This window comes from Camelus dromedarius, chromosome 7, assembly GCF_036321535.1.
Source record: "Camelus dromedarius isolate mCamDro1 chromosome 7, mCamDro1.pat, whole genome shotgun sequence".
Classification (NCBI taxonomy): Eukaryota; Metazoa; Chordata; class Mammalia; order Artiodactyla; family Camelidae; genus Camelus; species Camelus dromedarius.
In genome coordinates this window covers 76117997-76145836 of record NC_087442.1, presented here as the reverse complement: position 1 = coordinate 76145836, position 27840 = coordinate 76117997, and the positions used below count along the sequence as shown (strand labels likewise).

The 27840-nt window shown below is 34.9% G+C and overlaps 1 protein-coding gene and 1 long non-coding RNA gene across 4 annotated transcripts in view; one reads left to right on the top strand and one right to left on the bottom strand.

Annotated features, from left to right (window-relative positions):
• Positions 1-26417, bottom strand: part of KMT2E (lysine methyltransferase 2E (inactive)) — a 77625-nt gene extending 51208 nt beyond the window's left edge. For 2 of the 3 annotated variants that reach the window (XM_064487669.1, XM_064487671.1), the window contains exons 1-2: positions 26064-26417; positions 3918-4102 (exon numbers count right to left, since the gene is read on the bottom strand). In XM_064487669.1, coding sequence (XP_064343739.1) covers positions 3918-3988 — 71 coding nt within the window. In that variant the 5' untranslated portion in view covers positions 3989-4102; positions 26064-26417. Of the gene's footprint in view, positions 1-3917; positions 4103-6951; positions 7025-26063 lie in introns of all 3 variants that reach the window. The other variant, XM_064487670.1, reaches the window with a different exon arrangement.
• Positions 26418-26457: 40 nt separating this feature from the next.
• LOC116153951 (uncharacterized) overlaps positions 26458-27840 on the top strand; it is a 32774-nt gene continuing 31391 nt past the window's right edge. The window contains exon 1 of the long non-coding RNA XR_010381735.1: positions 26458-27659. This is a non-coding gene — a long non-coding RNA (uncharacterized LOC116153951). The remainder of the gene's footprint in view (positions 27660-27840) is intronic.

The following is a 27840-nucleotide window of genomic DNA, read 5'->3' as shown; positions in this document are numbered from 1 at the left end:
ATATGAGCCATATATCAAAATAAACTAGTTATGTTACATAAATCATTTTTTGTAATAGTATTAGTAAAGGAGCTGTAACAGAAAAGGCCTAAAATCGATTCATTGATAAGTTCTACTTCTGCCCCTTACCCACTCTGTGACTTCAGCTTCCTCACTAATAATTTGAGAATAACATTATCTACATCATAGTTATATCTTTATCTTATTCAAAAAGAAATAATTATGATTTCACTTACAATTTTCATAACCAGCCTAGGCTTCACCATTCTTTTCTCTTCCTACACTTTGTTATTTGGTCTAGAGCTTCTCTATCCAGTATAGTAGTCCCTAGACATGTGTGCTACTGAGCACTCAAAATGTGGTTAGTTTGAATTGAGAGGTGCTGGAAGTGTAAAACACATACTAGATTTTAAAGACCTAGCATGGAAAAAAAATTCATAAACTATCTCAGTATTTTTATATTGATATATGTTAAAAATGATAATACTCTGGATATTCAGTTAAGTAAGATATATGACAAAATTAATTTCACCTTTGTATAATCGTTTTAATATGGCTATTAGAAAATTTTAAAGTATATATATGACTTACATTATATTTCTATTGGACAGCTCTAATCTAGGGTTCTGACGTCCCAACTAATTATAAAGTTTATACTTCACCTTTGTAACTGAGGCTCTAGTAAAATACTCCACACACAGTTGATGCTTACAAATGATGATCCAGAATGTGCTTTCTCTTAGATTGTTAAGTCTTATCCACTGCAATTATGCCAGAAGCAAGAAGTCTATTTCTAGTATTAGCCTACATTTAAGGGCATGTAGTTAATCAAAAATTTTATAGACATAGCTTCCTGGTAAGAAAGATGGTCTCCTGATTATTCCAGTTATGATCATTTTGCTAATTAAGTTTTAAAAAATTATAGTTACACTTAGTGCAACTTTCCCTTTAAATATATTATTACCTTTCCACATTTTCAGTTGTACCAAGTATTATGCCAGACCCTACTGAGAAAATCAATCGGTCATTACGTTAATCTGTGATGTTGTGATCAGCATTTTTCAAATCTAAGGACAAACACAACGCAGGTAAAACCTTAGTGCTAAGAAGTAAGAGTGGCCAGTAGGCAATTTTTTTAGAGTATCTTACAGTCTCCACTATAGGAGTTGGCTTCAATATTGTTTCTATTCACCAAGGTCTAGGTATTGGTTTGTTCACACTATGTACAGTAAAGTTATTTTTAAATAAAAAATCTTCATAACTAGCCTAGTTATGTGAATGTGCCTAGTTATTTGAATGTGCAATGTTTACAACTGCTTAAAAAATAATAGAAGCAAATAATACAAAATTTTATTACACCAGATATCCCTAAATCATAGTCTATCGATCTTCAGTATTCAGTTATTCCTCAAGTATTTTAAAACCATTCTTTTCTGGTTCAAAATTTGGGGAGAAACAACTTTTCGCAAGGTAATGGGGAACAGAAATAAGTAAAATACAAGATCCTTAACTCTCAAAGAAAGGCAAAACAAACCCAAGAGTTTTCAAAATTAGTAATGAGAGGAAAACAAGTATTATAGAGGCTGGACTTGGTGCGAATAACGAGTTTTATTTTAGAGACACAATAATACAAGAGCAAATGTTACTGAGTATGGAAATACTGGACTATAGCTTACCAAACCCATTCTTCACAGATCCACAGACCTTCTCAACTTCCCATGTATAATTAATAACATTACATAGCCACATGAGTGTAATAAAATGTAATTTGGTCTCTTTTTAAAAAACATTTTGAAATAATTATGTAGCATCACAGGAGGTTAACAAAGAAATGTACAGGGAAGTGCCATGCACCCGTCCCCCAGCATCCTGCAGCTTACACAACTACAGTATCTTTTGATTATGCATTTAAATTAAAAAGGAAGCAACATATTAATTATATCAAAATTTCTTATGAAAACAGCTCCAAAACCTTTATGTTTCTGTGGAAAGGAGGGTAGGGGATGTGATTTAAGGGTATTTTTAAGTTTCCCGGTTTTAAATATATAAAAAAAGAGAATGTAAAGGTTTGAAAATTAAACCACAAAAATTCTAATGGTTGTTCCATAATTGGCACCAGCTATCTTTTTTGTGTCTATTGAGTAGGGGATACTACACCCAAGGAACATATATACTTGAATGTGGAATAGAAAAAAAAAAAAAATCATTTCCTAAAACAAAAATATTTCTTTAAAAAGTCATTCTGTAACTACCTACTAATTGATCATTTGCTCGTAATAAAAGCGGCCATGTTTGTACTAGAAAAGATTTGGCTCCACAATATAAATCACACTTATTCTATAAATACTCTATAAATGTATTTAAATAAAGAACATGGGTAGAAAGCTATCCCCTACACTGCCCTCTTTCAGTATATTTTTAATTCTCTTTTAACTGTATTATTAATATATGGCTTTCATTCTGTGAATTGCCTTGCAGTACACATACCAGACATGCAAACAAGGCAAAGGTGTATCTCACATTGTATATTGGACTAATTCTTATTAGCAGACAAATAATATTTTATAAACTACATCTTGTATTACTTGCATAAAAGGCTAATTTTAAAAAAGACTGTCAAGGTAAATACTTTTAGGAAGCAAAGAATCTTTGATTATTACCAATAAATGTCTACAACTATTATCAGATATAGACTTGCATCTATCAGATGCTTTACCTTAAGAAAAACTAGTACTTTAGACTGGTAACCTCTTGCCTGTCAAGCCCTGCTTCCAGGTTCTTTCCTTCCTTAGTAGTGTTCCTATTTGGGCAGAATGAGTGGTAATCAACTGTCACAAGTGCCTTGTTTGAGAATCTATTATTTTATAACAAAAATACCTTACACATAGCACAGACCAAAAAAAAAAGGCTTTAAAAAACTATACTACAACTATCACAAGTTAAATGGACTACACAGTATATCACAGGAATATTAGAGAGCATCTCTGGGACTTTTTCAACGGCAGAAGCAGAAGTGGTGAAAACACTTCTAGACCACTGCAATGCCAACAAAAGGAGAACAATAACTGCATTTCTGTCCGTTCCATATATCAGTTTTAGAAGCCCTAAACTCAGTAAATTTCCTTTTTGTAAAATTTAAATTCAGCTTTCTGGTCAATAAGAGTTCCATTAAGAACAATATATTTACATTCTGAATCAGAGATCAAACATGCATCTGCCTGTTCTTCAGCTTCCAACAATGCACTTGAATCCCTTGCAATTTCCAAAAACAAATTGTCAATTTTCACAGCAATAACTTAGTGTTAACGTACTGCTCATTCAAAATCAAAATATAATGAAATCTATCTTCACAACTGCCAAGACCAAACAGTCTAGAAGCAAGGTAAGAATCTTTCACTTTTCATTTCTAATGAATCCATTAGAAATGGTTCCCATTAAAAGCAAAAACTGTCAAAATAATCATCCAGCAGGAAAATACTCCCTTCTTTTTCTTTAAAAATGGCCTGAGTTTTGTTTTTCAACTCAACTTTTATAAAAAAACAAAGCAAATCCTGTGTTTAAACAGATATTACAATTTTTTAAAAGATTCAAATTTAAAACCAAGTAACTTTTCCTATATAAACATTTCTTAATTGCAAGATATATCCTACAATTTAAAAAAACCTATTATCTTGATTCCTGATGTCAACACTTAGCAAATAAAAAAGAGAAAGAATCTGAAACAGCATTTTGACTCAAAAGTTATTTTAAAAAGTAATTTTAGTTAAAGCCTTTAAACTTCTGATATTTCATTATAGCTAAGTCTAAAATGAGAAAAAAAAAATAAATGCAAATCAAGCACTGCTTGGTTTTGCTAAAATAACGTATGAAATATTCTGTCTTTCCCTATCCAAATTACCTTTAATTTAAATACTTACTCTGAGCCTGCAGCCATTTCCAAGTATGACGTTTCTGCTGTATCAACCCCCAATGGGATCACTATGCTCATGACGTTCGCCTCTGGTAAATTCGATTACTATGGAGTCCTATGCATTGGTATCCAAAACACTGGAGCATGCCAGCCACAGTGCTCATTGCAAACATCTAAGTGCATCCACAAACCCTGTTTAAAAGAAAGGGAACCAAAAGTTAAGAACCATCTTCATACTCCCAACAACAGTCACACTATAACAAAGGTAAGCAAAATACACAAAGAAAGCATTCTTTATTAAAATATCAATATAAACTGGGATTCGCTCAGGGAGTCTGTATTTTGCTTATTTTTCTGGAATTAGGTGACTGTGATCAAAAGAAAAGTTTCTGAATCATAATCCCCCTTAGGGAATGAATTTAGGATGCCAAAAGAAAGATTACTAAGGCATATTGCTTAGTGAGAAACCAACAAATATTATTCACTCTGAAAGATAAAATGGAATTTTTTATAGCACTAGTATCCAAAAATAAGTCTTCTTGGTTCACTGAATGATCTAACAATAAATTAACAAATATTTGCGTACTTACGAAGCAAGTGTCAACAAAGGACTGTGCTAAGCTTTTACATGGATGATCTATTTAATTCTCACAACTCTGATACAGGGATCTCTATTTTACCACTGAGGAATACAAAAGTAACTAAGGTTAAATAACTTAACCAAGGTTGCTCAGTTCAAGAGATAAAACCAGGATTTGAACCAATTCCACTCTGTTTATATATGTATGTTTAAAAGGCTATTTTATTTGTAGTAAAATCAATTGTTTTACAGTGGTTGTCATTTTCTATATCACCTTAATACGTATATATTGAGGGAGTTTCTCTATTTCTTCAGTCTTCTCCCTTGAGTTAATGATTCCTAATACAATATTTCTCTATTCTAAATTCACTGTTTAACACCTGCTATATGTACTGCTTGTGAAATATCCTCTCGGAATATTTTCAGCAATGATACAGTACAACTCAGAACAAAGCAGACAGAGATAATCCTATAAATAAGAGAAAGTCAAAATTGTCCCTTATGTCTAAAATTCCAAAGAAAACTGTTCCCTCAAATAGTAATTCTTGTGTTTATCTTTAATTTTTACACGTAAGTGTGTAATTCAGGTTAATTCCTATTTCGCAGATGATACAAACTGCTGAGTGCATATTTTACTGGGAAAATTACCAAAATAGAGAAATAACGAGGTAACAGTGGTTTAAATTCTCCAAGAAATGTAGCCTTTACTTTTAAATCATGTATAACTAGGGGAGAGCTACTATATTACATATTACATATATTTTATTATAATAAAAATATACAGTAATAGGCAATTGCACCTAGAAATTAAAAACATAAGCACTGGAGCCTTTCTCTAATATTCACTAGATGTATGAACTAAGCAAGGTTTTGAACCTTGCTAAGCATTCCCTGTTTATAAAATGGGGATTTATCCTCATAGGGTATCTGTGAAGAAAATAATGAATGTAAAGTATTTTGTACACTGAGTTATGTATATTTAGCAATCAATAAGTGGTAGTCACATAAGAGTGCTCTCATTTCATCACACACACACAATAAAAAACTGTGTGGATAGAAAAGCTCTTTCTCTAAAGAGAATCTTCTAATAGTTTTTGAAAATAAAGTACATAATTATGGTTCTCTACTTGTTATGATTTTACAGTTTTCACCAAATTAAAATCATCTAAAAACAAAGCACAGTGAAAAAAAAGAAAAATTGCCCTACCTTCTTTTCTGCACCTGTGACTTTTTCAGAATTACCTCATAAAAGCCATACTTATCAATCTGAATAAAGCTATAAAATTATAAAATTTCCAAATGACAAAGTACAAGCAATATATAAAACTAATTCTGTTCTAGTCAAATGTTATAATATTCTGTATTTCTTTAAAACACTGAAGACTTGGGGCTAACAACGGTTAATTACAATGAAAAGAAATTCTCCTCCTTGCTGGTAGCATCTACTTGGTAGAAGTTTTCTTCAGCTCAATTATATTTACATTAGATTCATAGGAAATTTTTTATTTTAGGTATATATTGTTAAATATTTAGTTGTACTTTTTTTTTAAACAAGAGGCAGAATCTGGAAAGCAGAAGTCTAATCATTATGTATTCTTTTAGGCAACTAAGTAATATTTCCAGCCTAAAACATCTATCTGAGTATGTATTTAATAGTGTATCCCAGTTTTATACAAATGTACAATCTTCAATAAACACTGCACTTGAGCTGTTTTTAAATAGCAGTGAAGAGCTTGCTATAAGCCTTCTTCAGACAGTGGTTTATATTTGTATGATTACTACCTGTCTCTCAAACCCTGAACAGTGCCTGAAATGTTAACAGGCACTTTACAAAGAATTGGTGAGTGAATTAGAGCACCCAGGATGAAACTGCAGCTCTGGCCCCATTAACCAAATAAGCTGTCAACCTATACAATTAAGTGCTATAAAAACAACCACAAGACACCTTTTCCAGAAATGAATGTCTCTGAAATCACAGAAGCTCATCCCAGGATAACAACACATCACATATGAAACAGAACCACAGACTATGAGTTTGATTCAGTAGAGAAAATGATCTCAGTAAATTATTCGCAAGAGATCAGAAGTCAAGAGGTCATAATGAGGCCACAAAATGGCTAATATTTCACTATATTCATTAATATAAAAAACTCCACAGCCAGGAAACTCACCCTGTTTAAAAAATCTAGTTGATACTTAAATCGTAAATTCATTAGGGTCAAATCACTGTGTCTTTAGAAGTAAGAAAAGAAAGGGAAAGATAAAGTGGTAAACAGAAAGGATGTCAACTTGTAACACAGGCATAACTAGAGAAAACAATTCAACACAATCCAATTACCACAAAGCTCTCACATCTTATATGTGAATCAAAAAAACGATTACCCAACTAGCAAGTAAAATACATACAAAATACATTGAGAATAAATGGCAGCCATTAAAGAAATAATATAAAAGGAAATACCATGAGATGTCTGGTAAATCTGAGGTCCAAGAAAGAATAAATGTCTTCACAAAACCTGCTATCCAGAATAGACCTAGAAACCAAGTGAACATAGGAGTATTGAGCTGTTTTTAAATGGCATAAAATTAAAGGTACTTCTAACATGGAACCTAAAACCAAAGGGACTCACATAAAGACAGCAGCCAATTCGTAAAAGATGAATTTATTCTTCACTCTTTTTGAATAAAATGTAAACACAAGTAAAGGCAACAATTAATGCTAAATACCAAATCCCAAATCAAATTGAAAAGAAATGGAAAATACAGCATTACAAACAGATTTAGCAGAGCAAAGGCAATGATACCAAAACCACAACAAACAAAACCCTAAAGTAGGAAAAAATGAGATAAAAGACAAGGAAAAGCAATTAAATTAGAAAACTGTCTATCAGAAAAACAGGAAGACTGAGGCTGCTTGTAAGACCATGTTAAGAAGTTCAGAAACAAACAAAAAAATCACTGAAAAGATGAACATGATGCCCAAAAGGAAGGAAAGATGAAAATACAAGGAAAATTTTTTTTCTAAAATTAGAAAAAAAAAGTGCCCAACCCAATCTAACATAATCTCTTTGAGCAAAGGGTCATTTATTATAATCTCTCAGTCCTTAATAAGCACCTTACGTAGACCTCAATAAATATTTAAAATTAAATCAACATTTATTTTGGACATGAATCACTAAGAGAATAATTGGGTGAATTTTGGGCTAATAAAAATGAAATAAAGAAACCTGAAAATATTGTGAGGGGCCACATAACTGAGATTTCCTCATAAATCAGAAATTAAACAGCTCTCATTACTCATTTAAAATTTTAATTTTATTTATAATTTTATTTATAGAAGTTGATTAAGGTATAATAAATAGAATACTGGTTGATCAAGAGCTATTACCAAGTTACTACCTATGAAAATTTGGTCAACTCATTTCGCTATTCTGAGCTACAACTATAAATGAAGGTAGGTTAGGCTGATGATCCTATAGTTTAAATTTTACAATCACAAGTACATTAACAGATTATCCCTGATAATCAAAACAACAGAATATCAGATTCTAAAAAGTTACAAAAAAAATAAATCTGACAACAGAATGAATAATGTATTTTTCTAGTTGAGTTACTGTTACTATCAGGCAGTGCTCCATGAGCACTTATCTGACAGATATGCAACTAGAGATTATAGTAATAGTGATGATAAACACTGAGTGCTTACAATGCTTAATTCTCACAATTAGCCATGGTGTGAGCACATTTTTTATCCCCATTTCACAGGTAAGGCAGAGAGGTTAAACTTGTCCAAAGTTTCATAGCTAATAAATGGCAGAATCAGGTTTTGAACCCCAACAGTCTGATTCCAGAACCTACACATTAGTTTGCCTGAAATTAAAAAGTGAGATAACTGGTAAAATAAATAATTTAGAATTTATAGTTAAGGGGAAAAAACTGACAACTACCTCTCTCAAAAAGAGGAGAAATTAAATACGTAAGTGTTTCACTCCAAAATATCTGGACTACATTCATTCTGGCACACTACATGAAATAACAAAACCCACTTTGCTCCTTCCCCAAACCTGATCTACTTAATAAATTTACATCTATTCCACAATGCATTAAAACACTACAAAGTAAGTAAAAATGTATGGGCTCAAAGTCTAAAATTAATGTTTAAAATATTTCAGGGATGATGTAAAGCATATACTCAAAGGATAAATAGATTCAAATTCTCTTATTTTCAGGGACAAACACATGCCTCGCTAGTGAACTGAAAAGCAACCCTTAAATTAAGGGAATCAGGTTCTGAATTTGAGATTACTAATGTATACATAAGTATACTCAATTGCTTATATCGAATTATTTATTAAGCAAAAACCACCTATCTAACCAGTTGAATTTTCTATTTGATAACCATTTGGTTCCTAGAGACAAAGAATTTCACCAATTCAACTTACATTATAATACTTCAATAGCAAATAAAATCTCTACTCAGAAAAACCTTTCTTCCTGTAGTCAAGGTTAATGTTGATGGACCTACTTAAGAAATGGAAATCTACATGTAAAATTCAAAGTTCAAAAAACACAGTTTCTTGTTCCATATGAGGTTTTCACAGAGTTTCACTGTATCATATTTTAGTATAATTCCAACTGTTACTACTAAATCAGTAAAATAGCACTGCTTCAGTTTTCACTCTGCCACTTATTAATAATGGTAACTTATTCTCTTGAAGTCTTAGTTCCTTATCTGTAAACAGGAATAATCATAGAACATATTTCTGAACAGTTTCAAGGATTATGTGTGGCACTCAGTTAAGACTTAGCTATGATTACCAGGTAACATTAAATATTTAGAAAGAGTCCTCAAAAGATGAGTATCAGAGAACAACTCTCAGCTATTATACCTGTACGTCAAGTAAACTATTAAGAATGCTTGATCTATTCCAGAGTGCATTCTTGTCAGTAAAGGAGAAAGGATGCTTCTGTATTGGACTGCAAATTCAGAGAATGTGATAGAAGTGTTTCACTTAAAAAGCCAACAGCCAAACCTCTTCATTACAAACTCTGAACACACTGTTTCAATTATTGTCATAAAATGAAAATCCATGTAAAGGGTAATGGTTAAAATAAATAGCTCATCCGGACCCTGAGATCCCTTTTTACAGAATTCTTATCAAAACAAGATTGACTCTAATAAGATTAAACTCTTTAAAGAATAAGCCAATGGCAACTCTCATGATATTACCCAATGAGCACCAAATCACCTCTATACAGTCAAGAATGAAGCACTTTCCCAAATCTGACAGTATTTGGCAGTACTCCATACTGGCTACCCTGCAACCCAGTTTACCTTATCTTTAGCATCAGAGATTTGATACTGGAATCAAAGTAAAGTATTAAGAACAATCTTTAAAAACAAAAACCAAAAAACAAAACCATGACCACAAAGCGTGAGCCCTAACATAAGCTATATACTTTGATTGATAATGATGTGCCAATGTTGGCTCATCGAATATGAAAAATGTACCATAATGATAAGGAATGCTGATGGTGAATACAATATGCTGCACTGTCTGTCTGGCATTACATAGTTGAGTACCATTCTTTCCAACAGGGTTTGGGGAAGCTATTCTAAACACCAATTCTTCAAGCTGTTAAAGTACTGGCACACTCCTCCATCACCACCCCAAAACCCCCTTGAGTTAAAATAATTTCAATACTATCCAGTTTTTTAATGCACCATGCTATTATTTTAAAATAGTATTTTTCACTCCCCAAAGCGTGGGAGATCACTAACCTAGTAAAATCTATTAAAATGTGGCCTTTTATGCCATTCAGTGATTGGTATCTATGTAGTTTCCAGATAGAAACATACAACTTCTGTTTCTTACACATACAAACTATTCTTAGAGTGAGTTTAGTCTTTGTTACTACCTGAATATGTAAAGTAACAAAAGTGATTTCATTCTAAACAGTTATCTATTCCCATTTTCTACTTGCCATGGTCCAAGATTACCTTAGAATGTACTGCTTGATATACAAAAGAAGAAGAAAAAGACATCTTCATACTTAAGAATAATCACATCCTCCCAATTTCTTAAAATGTTACTTTTATATACAAAAGTAGTCAGTACTGTAAAGTATAACACCACATACTTCAATGGGTCCTAAAATTCCTTCAGTTAAAAAAAATTATCATACATGAGTAATTTTTCAACTGTGCTCCCAACAGTCCTAAGAGAGTTGGGGAATGAAATATAAAAGAAAACAGAGTCAGGGAAGTTAACAAAAGAAACTGAGAGACAACATATTCTGCATATTTAAAAGGAAAAGTACAAAGCTGCATGTTACTATGTGGTAGCTACCAAATGGGAAAATAACATTGAATGGAATACTACTTAGCAATACAAAGGAACGAACTACAGATACATGCAACAACTTGGGTGAATCTCAAGGAAATTGTGCTGAGTGGAAAAAAAAAAAAGGCAACCCCCAAAATGTCACACACACAGTGTAATTTCATTTAGCTAATATTCTTGAATGACATGGAAATGGAGAACAGATTAGTGTAGTTATCAGAGGGCAACACAAGGGATCCTTGTGATGATGGAACTGTTCTGTATCTTAACTGAAGTGATGGATATAGGAACCTATGCATGTGATAAAAATGCAAAGAAATACATACACATACACACACACACACACATATACACACAACAAGTGCAAGTAAAACTGGGGAAATCTGAAAATGATGGGTGAATCGTATCAATGTCAATACTGTGATCACACTGTACCACAGTTTTGCAAGATATAATCATTAAGTAAACCAGGGAAAGGATACACAGAATTTCTATTATTTCTTACAATTGTTACGTGAAGCTACAATTACCAATTACCTCAAAATTTAAATTTAAATTTAAAAAGAGACTATATAATTGTGGCCTTCAAAAAATTTTTTTAGTACTGACAGAAACTTTCCTACAAATGAAATCTTACACAGAAATCTAATCATCTATTTTGACTTTAGGATAAAAAATAATTTTAATAGTCTATGCTTTTCCAATGATTGTTAGTGTCAACTTTGTTATGTTACAAAAACTACAGCCAGATATAATGGGAGGTGGCCACAGTGATTAGTGGTATCTCTTATTGGGCAAAGTAGGCAATGGTACCTCATTATTTGCAACGTCTATGGTTAAAGACGGTGGCAGGGGAATGTCCCTGCCTGCACTTCCTCCCACCTACCAGGTAAGTTCCATTAAAAACCTAAGGATTCCTAAATAGTTTGAAAATCATTGGCTAAATGTAAGTATTTACTGACTCAACATTTGACATGAAAAACTTACTTCACTTGTAAATTCTCTTGTCCAAGGGCAGGAGAAAAAAAAAAAAACTCTTCCAAAAAGTAGTGTTAAAGTCTGTTGTAATTAAAAAATCAAACAAAATCAACAATAAAAATTATGCATTAGTCACTCAACCTACATAGACTATCAGGCTGGTTCACTCTTTCTTTTTCAGCCTTCAAATAAGTAAGTCACCAGGCAAAGGCATACTTTTTGACTGAAACAAAGTTGGCACCTAATTTTATTCTCTCATTCTTTAATCTCAAGTAAAACAATGTCCTCGCTCTTCAGGATTAACTAAGTATTCCTTCTATCACTATTTTGAATCACTTCTTTTAGACTGAGAACGTGAATCCTCTCTTCTTTCCCAATATAAAAACAATGTGCATGAAATCTAATTAATTAATAAGATTTAAACAAATCTTTCTGATCCCACTGGCTACATTTTAGCATCTCAGATTTGGGCTACCACATTAATTTTCTAAATGGTCTTTCCTATTCTAACTTACCTTTAAACCAGTGATTCTCAAAAACAGATCAACAAAATGCTATTTTTCATACACCTGAGGTTAGGAGTTGAAAATAACATATCCAATAATATGATTTAGCAGGTCTGGAATGTGGCTTGGATGTCTTTTAAAAAAAAAAAAAAAGAAGGCATTTGCTACAGTGCTCTATTTTAGAACACTTGCTTAAACACTGAAAATACTTCAAAGCCCACTAATTTCCTAATGTCGTCCCCTTCAAAAAAAACATAATAGCTCATAGTAATAATAGGTTTCTAATTTTGGCCTTATCAAGTTACCTCGTTCCATACTAATAATCCAATATATAAATCCATTGATTATGCCAGTCTTCTTGCTTGGCATATCCTTGTCCCCTTCAAGTTCTCTAAACTCATTTTCCTCTACTCAAATCCATTCCACCCAATAAATAAAAATCTCATTAAGCCTTCAAGGATCGTTTAAGTACCAATGAATGCCTCCTTGAAGCCTCAACTTCCCAACTGAGACATCTCTGTTACAAAACTAGCTTTGACGTCTCCAGCATATCAACCTCCTGACAACTGTTTCCTTATCTGCAAACAAAAATTTCACTAGGTTAACGCAAAAAACTGTTACAGCTATAAAACCTGTTACATACTAACCTCTTCCCCCCTTAACTTCCTAAAGAATATATTATATTTTTTAGTCACTGGTTTATGTATTTTTTTTAATTTTAATTTTTTTTTTGTTTTTTGGGGTTTTGGGGGGGTAATGTTTATTTATTATCATCATCATTATTATTATTTTTTAACTTAACGGAAGTACTGGGGATCGAACCCATGACCTCGTGCATGCTAAGCATGCACTCTACCGCTGGGCTATATAACCTCCCCACCACTGGTTTATATTTTGACACTTTTGGGAAACAAGTATTAGATGTATAGCTTCCACAATTAGATCTATATAACCCTACAGCAAGAACTGAGATATTTATACATTAGCTCTCAAAGCCTCACATAGTGGCTAAGATACCACCTAAGTTATTCTTGATTAAGCCACATTTTCCTTTTTTCTAACACATTCAATCCCCTCCTCTCATTTTAGATGAACAAGAACATATCTTAAAAACAAAACAAAAAAACCCTGCCCCTAAAGAATATTAGTGATTTATTTCCTTCTGGAACCTTTTTTGTTTTTTTAATTATTTTTCTCTTATTACCAAAAATTGGCTGTCCTCTAAGGCTCAATCCTCCCCAGTATTAGCCTCCACCAATCTTGGATTTAACCATTCATTCCTGACTTCTTATTCCCAGACATCTATAGCATACATCCAGTTCAAATATCTGTCATCACTGCAAAAATCAAACAAACTTTCAAACTGAATCATTTTCACATACTGTCTTCCATTTCATTTCTTATTAGTAACCGATCCTCCCAGTTCTCTTTTTAATCTTTTCTCTAGTCTATTATATTTGGTCACCCAGTCTTCTGTGCCCCTCTAGTGTTTCAAATTCATTCTTCCTCAGTTTCCATAACCTCCATCATCATCTTCATCATCAGAGAAATTTCCAACAATCAACAACCCTTTCAACTTGTTGCCATCAAGTTTGGAGTACTTTGTCTCCAAACAATGGAAGAAATTGTTAGTGTTAAGTATCTCTACCCCCCAGATTATGGCAACTATTCTATTATTTTAAAATATAACAAAATAAATTCAAGTTCATTCATTTAATAGACTTACTGAGTATATACTATACTCTGGATACTGTTTGAGGTGCTGGGGAATGAGCAGTGAACAAAATTAAGTTGTCCTTAAGACACCTGAAATGAGCTAGGACAATCTAATATAATCAAGAGTATTCTAAGAGTAGTTTTCTTAAGTAACTGCCTTGGACTAATAATTTGTATATTCTCATTACCTTGCCAAGAATTAGTCCTTTATAAGGATCAATGGAAAGTTATGATAATTTTCAAATGACCTGAATTAAAATTCTTATCACTCTTCAGCTATGTGACCCTCACTTTCTCTAGGCCTTTCATGAAAAATGGGTAAAAGATCTACCTGCAGAGTCACTGTGTGGAGTAAATAAGATATGTAAATACACTGTGGATACTCATTTATGGATGTTAGTGTCTTGCCTCTAGAATTAAAGTCATGAAGCTTGTACTTTTCAATCCAATGATAATTTAATCAATTCCAGTCACAATACTGTTGATTACTGAGGCCACTCAAATGGTAAAAGAACAGCAGCTCTACTACTCTAAGTATCTGAAGTTGTCTTAAAATTTCACATGCATTTAAATATTTACCATAAAAAAATCTTAAGTCTAAAATAAGAGTACTTTAATTTCTAAGTAACAACCTACAAAATTAGCAAGAGATCAAAATGAATAAAAAGGGAAAAATATTTTCCATGTTTAAACCATGTTTATTTCTACAGAATTTTTCCCAGTCCTTAATCTTAGGATTTACAGTATTCAAAGATCAACTTCTCCCTTTTCATACATTAATGTAAAAACAAAAACAAAAATTAAGAAATGGAAGGACTAGTGCATTACAACTAGAGTTGAAGCTTACAGAAAAAGTCTATGCATCTTACCCTCAAAAATGAACTATGGCATAAATAGATCTAAGTCTCTATTAGGAGAACTTTAAGAAGCATACAAGCACTAAGAAATTTTACAGTAAAGAAAAAAAAAAAGTCAAGAATGAAGTTGGTATATACAAGTCCTATAGTGACCAGTATATTTGCTCTAAGACAGACTACACCCAATTTCACTTTCAAACTTCACTGCAGAGACCTTTCTGTGATTATATGTGGAATCTTAGAAAAAGATACAAATGAAGTTAATCACAAAACAGAACAGCCTCACAGATACAGAAAATTAATTTATGGTTACCAAAAGGGAAAGGGCAGAGGAGGGATAAATTATGGGTATGGAACTAACATATACACACTACTATATATAAAACAGATAAACAAAGACCTAATATATAGCACAGGGAACTATATTCAGTATTTTGTAATAACCCATAATGGAAAAGAATCTGAGAAAGAATATATATATATATCTGAATCACTCTGCTGTATACCTGAAACTAACATAACACTGTAAATCAACTATATTTGAATTTAAAAAATTTTTTAACTTATGAGATTAAAAAATACTACCAAGTTTTGGGGTTAATAAAAGGACTTTCTGTTAAGAGATTATATATAAATGAAAAACAACCCACATGTACTGAGCTGATGGGCCACTCTTATAAAAGTCATTTGAACATGGAAAAAGAAATTGCTGTGTGAAGTTGGGGAGTGAATTAGAAATACTTTCCCCCAAATTTGTAATGAATCATTTACTTTAGGACATAAGAAGCATAAACTTTAAACTTTCTGTGATAGTTTAGGCTATACCAGCAGAAAGCCTTTTAAAATCTCCACCATCACTCTAGATTTAATTAAAGTGATAAATATCAAAGCTTCTCAGATATTCTCAAAATAATGACAATAAAAAAAAGTTTTGTGGGTTTTTTTTTTTGCAGCTCATTTTTTAATTGAAGAATAACTGACACAGTATCATACTAGTTTCAGGTGTGTATTATAGTGATTTAGTACTTACATACATTTCAAAATGGTCACAAGGATGAGCTTACTTACCATCTGTGTTGGATTCTGTTTGCTAATAATTTCTTGTGGATTTTTTCATCTATGTTCATCAGTGATACTGGCCTATAATATTCCTTTGTGTCTTTGTCTGGTTTTGTATCAGGATAATGCTGGTCTTGTTAAATGAGTTTGGAAGTATTTCTTCCTCTTTAATTTTTTGGAATAATTTAAGAAGGATAGGTATTAACTTTTCTTTAAATACTTGACAGAATTCACAAGTGAAACCATCTGATCCTAAAGTTGTTTGGGGGAGTTTTAATTACTTATTCATCTTTATTATTAGTAATTGGAGAACTTTTGTGTTTTGCCAAAATCATACCATCCCCACAAAATCTGCCAGTTTTAACATGGAATTAAAAAATCAAGCAGTTATTACATTAATGTATAACTAACAGGTTACTATTAACATATAGCAACTAGGTTACAATACACCAATTACAGCTGAAATTTGAAAACCATACAAACTGATCCTAGGATATTAGCCAACACAATCATCAGCTACTTCCCTTAGGAAATATGTGCAAGATCAGCAAACCAAAATTAGTAGCTTCCATGATGCTTTCACATAGAGGGCATTCAACTATCTGGCACAAAATGAATCTAGTTTATAATCTCATCAATTAGAAAGGTCCTAAGGAAGAGAACAATTTAAATCTCACAAGATAACAAAGGTTATTTATTGGATCTTCACATGTCAATGTATCTGTTAAAATTCCAGAGATACTTGCAATCTGTCATTTCATTTAGATTGGGTCCTATAAAGCCCACTGGGCAAACCAGAGTCTGATTCCAAAAGAACATTTTTAGATCTCCAATTTACTAAAAGAAAAAAGGTTACAGAATGTAGTGGGACCCATTCCCTTTGGGATTAAACAGAGAAATCTGGACTTATATATAAAAATAGAAGTTTGTAAGTTCATCAAAGTCAGTCATTAACATGGAGAATCAGCAAAAAATTATATATATATATAGAGAGAGTAAACACTATTTTAATTAGAATATCATTCATCAATATTTTGGTATTAAGACAAAATATTCTCTTGGAATACCGCTCCCCTAATTCAAATTCTGGGTTCTTGTTCTTGTATAAGCTATATCTATAATGCATTGTCTATGGTTTTTGGTTTTAGATTATTCCAAGGTAAATCACTTAGATGCTATGGAGCAATGTGAATGCATACTTCCTTCTAGATTTTCATAATTTCTCCCCATAATCTTTTAATTGTCTTACCCATACCTAACTTGACAATTTCTTCAGCAATTAATTTGCCTTTATCATAAAGTTTTCCAAAGCATTTAACTTAGTTTTCATTTAAACAACAGTTCTCTCTTCACACTCATTTATCATTAGTTTTTACAATATCTAATTAATATAAACACAACACAAGTACAATGAGATTAGCCAATTTGGGAACAAACATATGACTGCTATGTGCATTCAACTCAACTAGTGGTGGAAGCAGCACAGACTAGTTTTCATTATTCAACATGCAATGGGCATTAGTATTGTTTAAAGGAAGAATATTAATCCTAAAGGTTTGTTAAATGAACATTAAAGAAACTTCTACAGCTTCTACATAAAACACTTCAGAAAAAATAAACTATAAGCAGTGACCACTTCAGCATAAAAGAGAAACTAGAGATGGGAGTCAGAGACTCACTTTTTTCCCTAAACAACTACAGCAGAAACAGCTTATAAAGCTTAGAAGTTTTACACATATTAACCCATAGAATTCTTAAACAACTCTGGATCAACCTCAATTTTAAAAGAAGACTCTATAAGCTGGCTTTATTATTATCTACATTTTGCAGATCAAGAACTTAAGGCACAAGGTCACACAGCAGTAAAAACTAGTTTGAATGCAGTAAAATCAAAGCAGTGTGATTCTAGAGTTTCTACTCTTCAGCCTTCTGCAATACTGCCTCTAAAGCAGTACTGTTTGAGTTCTTTTAAAAAGCACACATTTCCAGGGGGAAGGTATAGCAAATGCTTAGCATGCATGAGGTCCTGGGTTCAGTCCCCAGTACCTCCTCTAAAAATAAATAATAAAACCCAATTACTGCCCCTCTGCCAAAAAAAAAAAAAAAAAAAAAAAGTAATAATAATTAATAATTTTTAAAGCACATATTACCTTCATAAACTTAAGAATTAGAGAAACAAATAAGCATGCCCAAGTATGTCATTTGCCAAAGGAATTTTTTCAGTGGCTCTCCCATAAAAGCCATACTCTTATCCTGGCATTCAAGACTCACAGAAACTTGATCCCCACTGGTATTGCTATAATTCCAATCCAAGACTTTTATCCAAGTAACATGGATTCTGAAAATCAATAGATCATCTTGAACTGGGATGTAAAAAGCACTAAACAGAATCTGCCACATGACAGTGCCCAAAAACCAGTTTCCCCTCATTAAGAGAATCTAAAAGCCTGGCTTTTCAAGAGGAAAGTAAGCATTATTTCTTGGAAAAGTATAAAGTACTAAGCATCAGGACTTAAATTTTAATCCATAATCAACCACTGACTATATGACCTTGGAAAAATTACTTAACCTCTCTGGGGCTAGGTCTACCTGTAAAATAAAAAGGAAGAGCTAGAACAGTGTAAAACTTAGTTGAGACTAGTACTACAGTGCAAATTCAAGGCCCCTCTAGATGTGATCTTCTTACCTTAAAATTCCATTTATTTGTTGTGATTACAAAAGCAATCTATAGGCATTACAGAAAAAACAGAAGAGAAAAGAAAAATTCCCATAATTCCAATTACCCAGAAACAAACCACTGCTAAAAACTTTGGTGTATGTGCAGTCACCATAGCAAAAATCGAAGCATCATCAACTTAAGAATCATCAACATATGCTTAACCTAGGAGAGGAAAGTCTGATGAGAAACAAAATATTTACACAATCTCAAAATATCTCCCCACAAATTACTTAATAATGTCAAAATGAGAAACACTAACTGTACAATGGAGAAACTACTCAATACCTTAACCAAGCAATCAAAATGAGCATACTGGTAATGGGCAAATAAACATCAACTGCCTCCAGGTGATAGAACAACACATATATTACTTATCTAGTATTCCTGACAAAAATGCAAAATCTGAATCTAATTACGAAGAAACCTTAAACAAGCCAAAATCAAGGGGCACTGTATAACTAGCCTGCCAACGTCATGACAAAAGACTGAGGAACTCTCTTCCAGATTAAAGGAGACAAAAAGAGACCTGAGAACTAAATGCAATCTATGGTCCTGGATTGGCTATTCTATCAGCAAAAAATACTAATAAAGGGCTTAATTGGGAGAACTGATAAAAGTGGGCTATGGACTACAGACTAGATAAAAATATTGTATCAATGCTAAATTTCCTGAATTTAACTACTCTGGTTACCCGAGAAAAGAAATGCATAATTAAGTACTGAGGGCTCTAAGAGGGCATGACGTTTACAATATACTCTCAAATGATTCAGAATTCTTTTTTTTTTTTTAACAAGTATAAAGAATAGTAAAGAAAGTGTGACAAATTATTAAATATCAGGGGATTCTAGGTGAAGGGTCTAAAGGAACTTTTGCACTACTCATGTAAATTTTCTGTAAGTTTGAAATTATTTCAAAATAAAAAATTAAACCAAAAAGAAAACCCTGGTTTTGGGGGAGCATTCCTCAACATACGGATATATGTGTATAAGTACCATCTGCATTTTTAAATTAGAAAAGGGAATCATCAGTTTGATACTAAGTATTTAGTTTTAAAGGCCCTCCCAGTTACATTTGAACATCTCTGGAAAAAAAAGCAATTATTTTCAGATGAATTAGAGGTGTCTTTCTCTTGCTCTCAATCCAAGGAAAACTCCCCGCCAACACACACACCATAAAGTCTCACCCCAGTACCATCTCCTTAACCAGTCACAGCTAATTAGAGGGATCAAGATGGAGAATAGTGGCTCTCTGACACCCTGCCAATTCCTGTGAGGCCCAACTGTACTTTCTTCAAATAAGTTCTGTGAGATTTCCCTACAGCCTTACAACAAATCTTTTACTTCAGCTAGTTGGAGCTGATTTCTGTTCCTTGCATCCAAACAAATCCTCTAACAGTAAGCTTTTGAGAAGCAGAAATAAACAGTGCAAAGGAAACAGTAGCTACTCAAATTAACCTTTTGTCTGTGCTTCAGAAACAGTGTTTAGGTACGGGCTTAATGCTGAGATGTAATACAGCTGTGTCAATTCAACCAATTACGTAGCTTCAGCTAAAGCTGAATAGAAAAGCGAATAATTCCAAAAGGAACAATCTTACTTCTTCAAGAAGAGTTACTATGTATGAGACCAACCTCAGCTCCCCATCTGTTTATGGTTCCTGAAGTAATCCTAACCATTCGAATCAGTCACATCAAGAATCTTCCCACCTTTTGCCACATGATTAATGAGGAAAAATGGGTTTTCAAATTCCTGAAATTTGTATTTCCTTAAATGAAATTTAAGAGGAATTCAAGAGGTCTCTCAGTAAAATCAAAAGTAGACACTATAACTTATTAGTCTATGAAATAATAAAAAATACTAGAAGAGTGTCTTATCATAGTCTCCTGACATGTGAACTTTTGAAAAACAAACCTGTGTTTTCCTGACATCCTAAGTGATAATGGTTCATTATTTTCACCACATTCCTCACTTTTTGCCAAAAACCATTAACAGCAGGCTTTACCTAATTCTTAGACCAGAGTGAGGAAAAAAATGGAAAACACATTTAATCTTTAAACTTATTTAACTCTAAAGCTTAAATTTAGTTTAATTTATTAGGGTAAACTTAAAAGTCTTTAAATAGAAATTATGTTTTTAAATACCCTGTGAAAATAAAAGTCAACATAAACTTTTTACAAAAAAATTTCTGGTCTCAGGTAAAATGTTAGATAATATAATTAAGTGAACTTGAAATTATCCTACAAATACCATGAACCAAAACTAACTCAATCCCATTGTTACATTACTTAGCTTCTTCCACAGACTCAGACTTATATGCTGCACCCATGTGGGCTATAACACAGGTGTGATTACTCAATGTCATCTTTCTCAATAATTAATCTCAGGACCAAGAATGTTTATTCCTTAGGAACAATCATCTAAGAGTTGCTAGAAAATTCTCTCTCCTTTAATTGTGTAAATAGAATAAAGTAAGCTGCACAAATCATTTTGTTTCTTATGTTGACTGTATACAGGTCCTTTCTTAAACCCAGATTTCACATTTGAGACAATTTTAGAAAGCAAATACAAATATGTTAACTAAAAATGGGAGAGTAGTTGATTATTTACTAATTAAATTACAAATTGTTTACTCATTAAAAGGCGTATCATCCATTTTGATGGCATCTTAATGTAATACATCAAAAAAGAATTCTGTGATTGACCTGTTGCACTGAAAATGTCTAACATCCCCAAAAGCTTAAATAGTTTAGGTAAATAAATCAGATTTTCAACAAAGCTGTAAAATTCACCAAACAACACAAATATGGCTTTCCTTTTTAAAATAAAATTTGATTTATGAGCTGTCCTCAAGGGGAAAAAAAGACTTGATTTCACATCAAGTGAAAATATCTATCAAATGAAATAGAAGATCAACAATTTTCTTGCCTCTGATTTAAATAAAAAGCATCCTTAAGTTACTAATGATTAATAAAACCTTTTCATATTCTTAAAGATACAATTAAGATCTAACTAACTTAGTCTGAGTTGCTACCGTTTGATTTTTAATGTAGCGTAAGTGCTCACAATAACAAAAAATAATTCTTTTGGTTAATTCTCATCTCTTTAGAAAATATTCATCATTAAGTTGCAATAGCAAGATTGTTACAGTTGGATACTGTCTACTTTAAAATTAGTGCACTTAAAAATAATTTTCAACCACAAATATTCTCTTCCATATTAAATAAACTTTTAAGTAATAAAAAATACTATCCTTTCAATATTAAGGAAAAAATGAGGCTCCTCCCAACATTTGTACATTACAAAAGAGACAGTAAAAAAGAGATAGCCACTTCAATTTTAAACCCAGCCTATAAACTGGATTAACATTTACACAGCAATTATCTCAAATAGTATGTCTTGTTATTTTGCCAGTCAACACAAAAAATAACACAATGTAAAAATAATTCTATATTCAACATTAAAAAGTAGGTCTCACTGAAGACAAGTGTTTAATGTTTATTCTAACACATGACAAGAAACAGTCCCTGATCACCCTAAATATTTGAGATGTAAATGTGTTTGCTTAAACAAAAGCCTTAAACTCAGCAAATAATTGAGCACCTACCATCTGCCAAGAATGAACCCTTTGGAGACAGAAGCTATTACACATTATTAAAATATTTTTAAAAATAAAGATAACATCTCTTAAGAAAGTATTATTTTACTATAGCTAACGTTAAGCAGTTTTGATAGCTCTTCAAAATCCTATTGGTTTTACACAATACTTTAAACACACAATGTCAGCACGCATTTTAAGTCCTAGTAGTAACTTCCAGAAAAGCAGAACCGTTAGCATTTATAACACACTTTAAAAAATAAAACCACATTCCTTTAAAAGTTTGATGCATAAAAATGGGACCATTTATTCTTTGAAATAAACCAATTTAAGAAGTTATAATTTCACTAAGACCACTAATGTATGTCCAAGAGGAAGAGTTTCTCCTAATTTACTAATTGGCTTTTTGCCTCATGTTCCCATTTTTAGATTCAAGAAATTTTACAGCCTACTATGGTATACATGGTAAAAATTCTCTGGCTGGAAGCTGTGAGGAAGACAGACAAGCCAAAACTATAGAAGAGTTATCACAGATCTAAAGAGTTGAAGAGAAATAAGAAGCCTTGTAAAGGTTGTAAACTTAAATTGAGATCAGAGATCCTATAACTTATACTGACAACAAAAGGGAAGCATGATCAAAATGTGGTCTCTAAAAATAAAATCTGCTCTCCAATTACTTTATGATTTTCTACAAATCCACTTAAACAGATAAACAACTAATCCCCCAAACTCAGCTATCCTAAGAACAAAGACCATTTGACTGTTTTGCCCAAGAAACCAAATGTTTTAAAACTCTGGGAACAAAATTATGCTTCACCGTTTAATAAATTTGCCTTGACAATCAAAAACATAGATAGTCCATTAGGGGTATAAATGAATAAAAACCAAACATTTAAAGCCCGTTTATAAAGTGTAATATACAAAAAAGTTTCATTTTATAGGAACCAAAATGTATCAAAATAAAGAAAAAGAAACAAACACCAAAGCAATGAAGCAGACCAGTACGAAGAAAGCTCATGAGTGAAGGCAGCTTTTCTTATAGTTTCTAACTTGATATTGTTTGAAGCCAAATAAATCCAAATGCCTTATGTGTTTTAACTTGATCTAGGTCACAATCAACAACAATATAAGTATTTTTCCCTCTATGGCTACATAAACCAATTTCTCCTATTATATTGATTTCCTACATTAGTAAGTTTAACGAACCAAACTCTGGGCCATATATCTTAACCACTTAGTTTATAAAATAAATGCACAATCTTTACACAGGAGTTAAGGATCTGGATTAAATAATCACTCAAAGCATAATACAACTGAGTACTGATCCCAAATTCCTAAACAAACTCTTGCACTATCCACCATTTTCACCTAATAAAATATTTCAAAGATTCTAAGTAAGGTTTTGTGTACTCAGTCTTCCACAGTGAAACTCCCTAAGCCAGTAATTTCTACAATTATTTTGTAAATTAGAAATTTATAATCAATCTAACTCATATGTGAACGTTATGATTCTTTTATTCCATTGTACATATTTTAGAGCAGAATTTTCAGTGGAATAAAAGAATCATGAAAGGGAGTACCCTCTCCAACCTTTTTAAGTACTACTGGATTGAAAGGCACTCATCTTCCAGTTGCTCCACAATCAGAATGGTCATTAAATGCCATTAATGGCCCACTCATATCTTACTGCTTAGTTCAGGACAAAAAGATCGACCTCCCACTAGAGAGATGAATTCTAACTATTAAACTTTTAAAAATAAAGTTAAATGACACCATTTAATTGTCTGCCCTAATCCATAAGATTATGAAATTAGCATAAAACGGATTTAAGACCCTATTATGATATGGCTTGTTATTAAAACAGACTTAAGCCCACATCTCATAGAAGGTAAATAAATGGGCATTTTGGAAAGGGAAAAAAAAATCAAGAACTAGAGCCTTACTTTTTTACTTCCATAATTATAACAGTATGCTGTAAGACAATTTCAAAAGGCAGAAAAGCATGGAGCTCCACTTTATCAAATACACAATCAACTTAGAAAATTCCTAAGGAATAAAATATATGGGGAAAATTGATCCAAAATATAATAGTGAGATGAACAAGCATCTCCATACCCAGTGAAGTAACAGGTTTAGGCTTGTTTGTACAGCTCCCTAAAAATTAATCTGAAAGAGTACAAAAACCAAAATTCAGAAAATTGGTCAAAAGTTGGATGAGAAACGTTCCACCCTAGATAAAAACATCTAATCATATAAAATAGGTTGTGCTTTACGCTTACTAAACATTTTAATTTACTTTGGCTTACTGAATAAAAGACGCTTGGATTAAACCAAATGAAAACTATTATTTGTCCCCAATTATCTTTTCTTTTTAATATTTGAGATCACTTAGCCTCACTACTGAAAATTTCTAAGGCTACCTGAGTGTTTTTATTTTTTTTCAAAAGTGGTGTCATTTTATTTGTCTCCCAGGAAAAACCCATAAAATTAATCAGCTAAAACACAGCATTGTAATTTGCAGTAAAATTAACACATTTTTCTACACGGTTTGGGGAAGAAAGAAAAAAGCCAGTCCTTTCATGTAAACATAATAAGCCTGTAATATGCTGCAGACAAACGCACTGCATGGGGTGTGGAGGACCCGAGCTGATTAGATTACCACAACATCAGCCTGGGGCCGCCATTTTTAGAATCTGTAAAGGACAAAAGAGGGAAATTTCATTTTTTACTGCCCATCTCGGAGATTAAAGGAAAAAACGAACTGTTTTCCAATTAAGTATTGATGTCTCCAGCCTAGAGTTGAATGCACCTCACTTAATTCTCTCGAAGGTCTCCAGAACTTCAAACACCTTACGTTATTCACATCTCTAAAAAGGGGGGGAAATAGGCAAAACGGGCTTTACTCTAAAGCTAACTCTAGCGATTTCCCTTTGACTGTAAACTGTATCGTTCTTAAGACAGAGTCTAGCAAGAACGAATCTATACGGAACTAAGGCCGGTGGAAGAGCCCTCCGGATTGTTTTCTCTCTCCCCCTCCCCCGTTTAGCACAGTGAACCGTTTGTTTCTCTTCTGTCTCCTGCCAGTGTTTGTGCCAATCCCTTGGTCAAAATAAGCTCCCCTGAAATGTGCCATATTGTGGGTTCTAAGCCCCCGGTACAGTAAAGGACGGCGATAATGCAAGACGAGTGGGGGAGGAGACTGAGAAGGCTGGGGACTGGGGTGACCACCTCAGGGGCGGGTTTACCCTCTCCCGGAGAGGATGAGGAGCTGACTCGTTCTCCCACAAAGGGAGATACCCAGGGCGTTCTTTCCACCCCCATCCTATTTACGAGAAAATTATACCAGAGACTGCCAGGCAAGACATGGAAGTAGCAGAAGAAAATGGGGCCTGTACGGGTTCTCAGCACCTGAACAAGATGCGGTAGAGAGAGCTGGCAGCTCCTGGGACCAGTTCGACACAAACCCTACTAACAGTCACAAGCCTCCCTCCTCACCCAAGCGGCCCTAACCCGCTGCCAGTGAGGAGTGCGCCCCCTCCCTAACTCCCACTCTCAAGGGGGTTTAACTGCCAGTTTCCCCTTCCCCAACCCTAAAACCCGCCATAATGCTCCCTTCCTGGAGACAGGGAGTAGAAAAGCTAAATTCGATTCAAACAAGCAACGTCTGACCCAAGCCAAAACACCTGAGAGCAACGCCGACTCCCCTCGGGAAGATTAGGATGTAGAAAGCCCCCTCCCCCCTGGAAACACACTTCCCTCCACCCCGCAAACCCCGCGAACTCCCAAGGAGACAAGCACTGACCTGTGATGTTCACACACCAGACACCCGAACCCCGTTATTTGCTCGACCCCCAAGGAGTCTCTTCACACCTCCGCGGTCAGACGACCCCCCGACAGCAGCCACTGCGGACGCAGGACCCGGCTCCACACACCCCCTCCCCAAACAGCAGCGCGCAGCCTCTTCACCAGCAACAGTGGAGTAGGGGAGGGGGCACGGAGACAGTCAACGGGAACGCAGGGTCGACGGCGAGGCTGCTCAGAGTGTCTATGCCCCCTCTGCTGCCGCTCCCGAACTCAGGCACCGTCTCCGACTCGGCCCCCTGCGCCCGCTCAGTGTCACTGCCTCTCGCTCTGGGAAAATGGCGGCGACGGCGGCGGCGGCCGCGGCGGCGGCGGCGGCGGCGGCGGCGGCGGCAAGTGCACGGGGCCAGCCCGCCCCGCTCCGCAGGGGCAGAGGGGGAGGGGACGAAGTTGCCCGCCGCCATTTTGCTTGTGGGCTGCCGCCCGCCGTTGCCTCTCCACGGAGGCTCGAAGACAGCCAACTGGAGGCAGAAAAGTGGGCAGAATCTCCGTCTGTTTCACAACAGATGCATTCAACAATTCATCGAAGGTCTGGGAAAGTTTCGATGTTTGGTGGGATTGGCTCTCTATCCCCTTTCCTTGAGTAGCCCTCAAGTCTGGATATCTGTGAGCTTGGGCGCGCCACTACTGGGTGGAAGGATGACAGTAGGCCCTGGAAAAGACTCCTCTCCCTGCACCCTGCCTAAGCAATGCATTTTCTCCCACTCCCAAAACCATCTCAGTCCCGGTCTTCCCCCCACCCCCCACCCCAGTCTGGCCTCCAGCGCAGGGTGAACTCGGTTGGGGTGTCACTCGACGCCCACTAGGGGCTGAGGAGGCTCCAGTGCGCAGGCTCCGAGCACCAGATAAAAGCGGAGCTGGCGAGTCCAGCGCCGTCTCGATGGAGGAGCGAGAAACGGAAGAGATCGGGGGGAGAAGCAGCAGGAAAAATACAGCCACCATCAGCGCCGCCTCCCTGCCACCGTGTATCGGGGTAAAAAGCTGCCGTTGCCGTCGGTGCAGTTGCCGTTGGTGCCTCCTACTTCTTTGGCCCCGGGGAAGGATTTCCCCGCAGGCGGGACAATGTGCGGGGAGGGGAGCGGGAATTCCTTTTATGTGGCGGTGATTAAATGAGGGAGGGACAGAGGTGGTTTTCTCGAAGAAAATAAAGGGGAGGCCAAAGAATAAAGGGTTTCCCCACTAAAATGACACGGTGATTCCGATTTTTGTTTTCGGGGTCTTTCCCCGAAATGGCGGTTTCCGTCTTCTCGCCCGACAGCGGCTGGGAGAGCTTAGTAAACGGAGTCCGGAGGCAGAGGCGGTCTATGCAGCCAATCAGTGCCTGAGGTATTCTGTCGGGCGCGCCGTGATTGGCTAGCGGTGACCTCATGCTGCAGCAGCGGGTGGGGCCAGAGCGTCGGGGGAGGCTGTTGCAAAGGCAGAGAGAGAGAGAAGTGACGATGGTGATCGTTGCTGCCGCGGCCGAATTGGAACACAAGCAGTGGCGAAGAGAATCTCAAGGCTCTTCCCTGAGTATTTTCTCCTGTCCCTGCGCGAGGTGAGGGCCCCGGCTCGGCCTCTGCGAAACTTTGGGGCGCTGGCGCGGACGAGGAGACACAAATTCTCCCTTGACTTTTGTAACTGCGTCAGGGCAAGATGGCGCTGGGTCTCCTTGGGGCGCGGGGGGAGAGGCACGTCCACCGCCGCCGCAGCGCATGTGACCGGGCTGCATTCCTGTG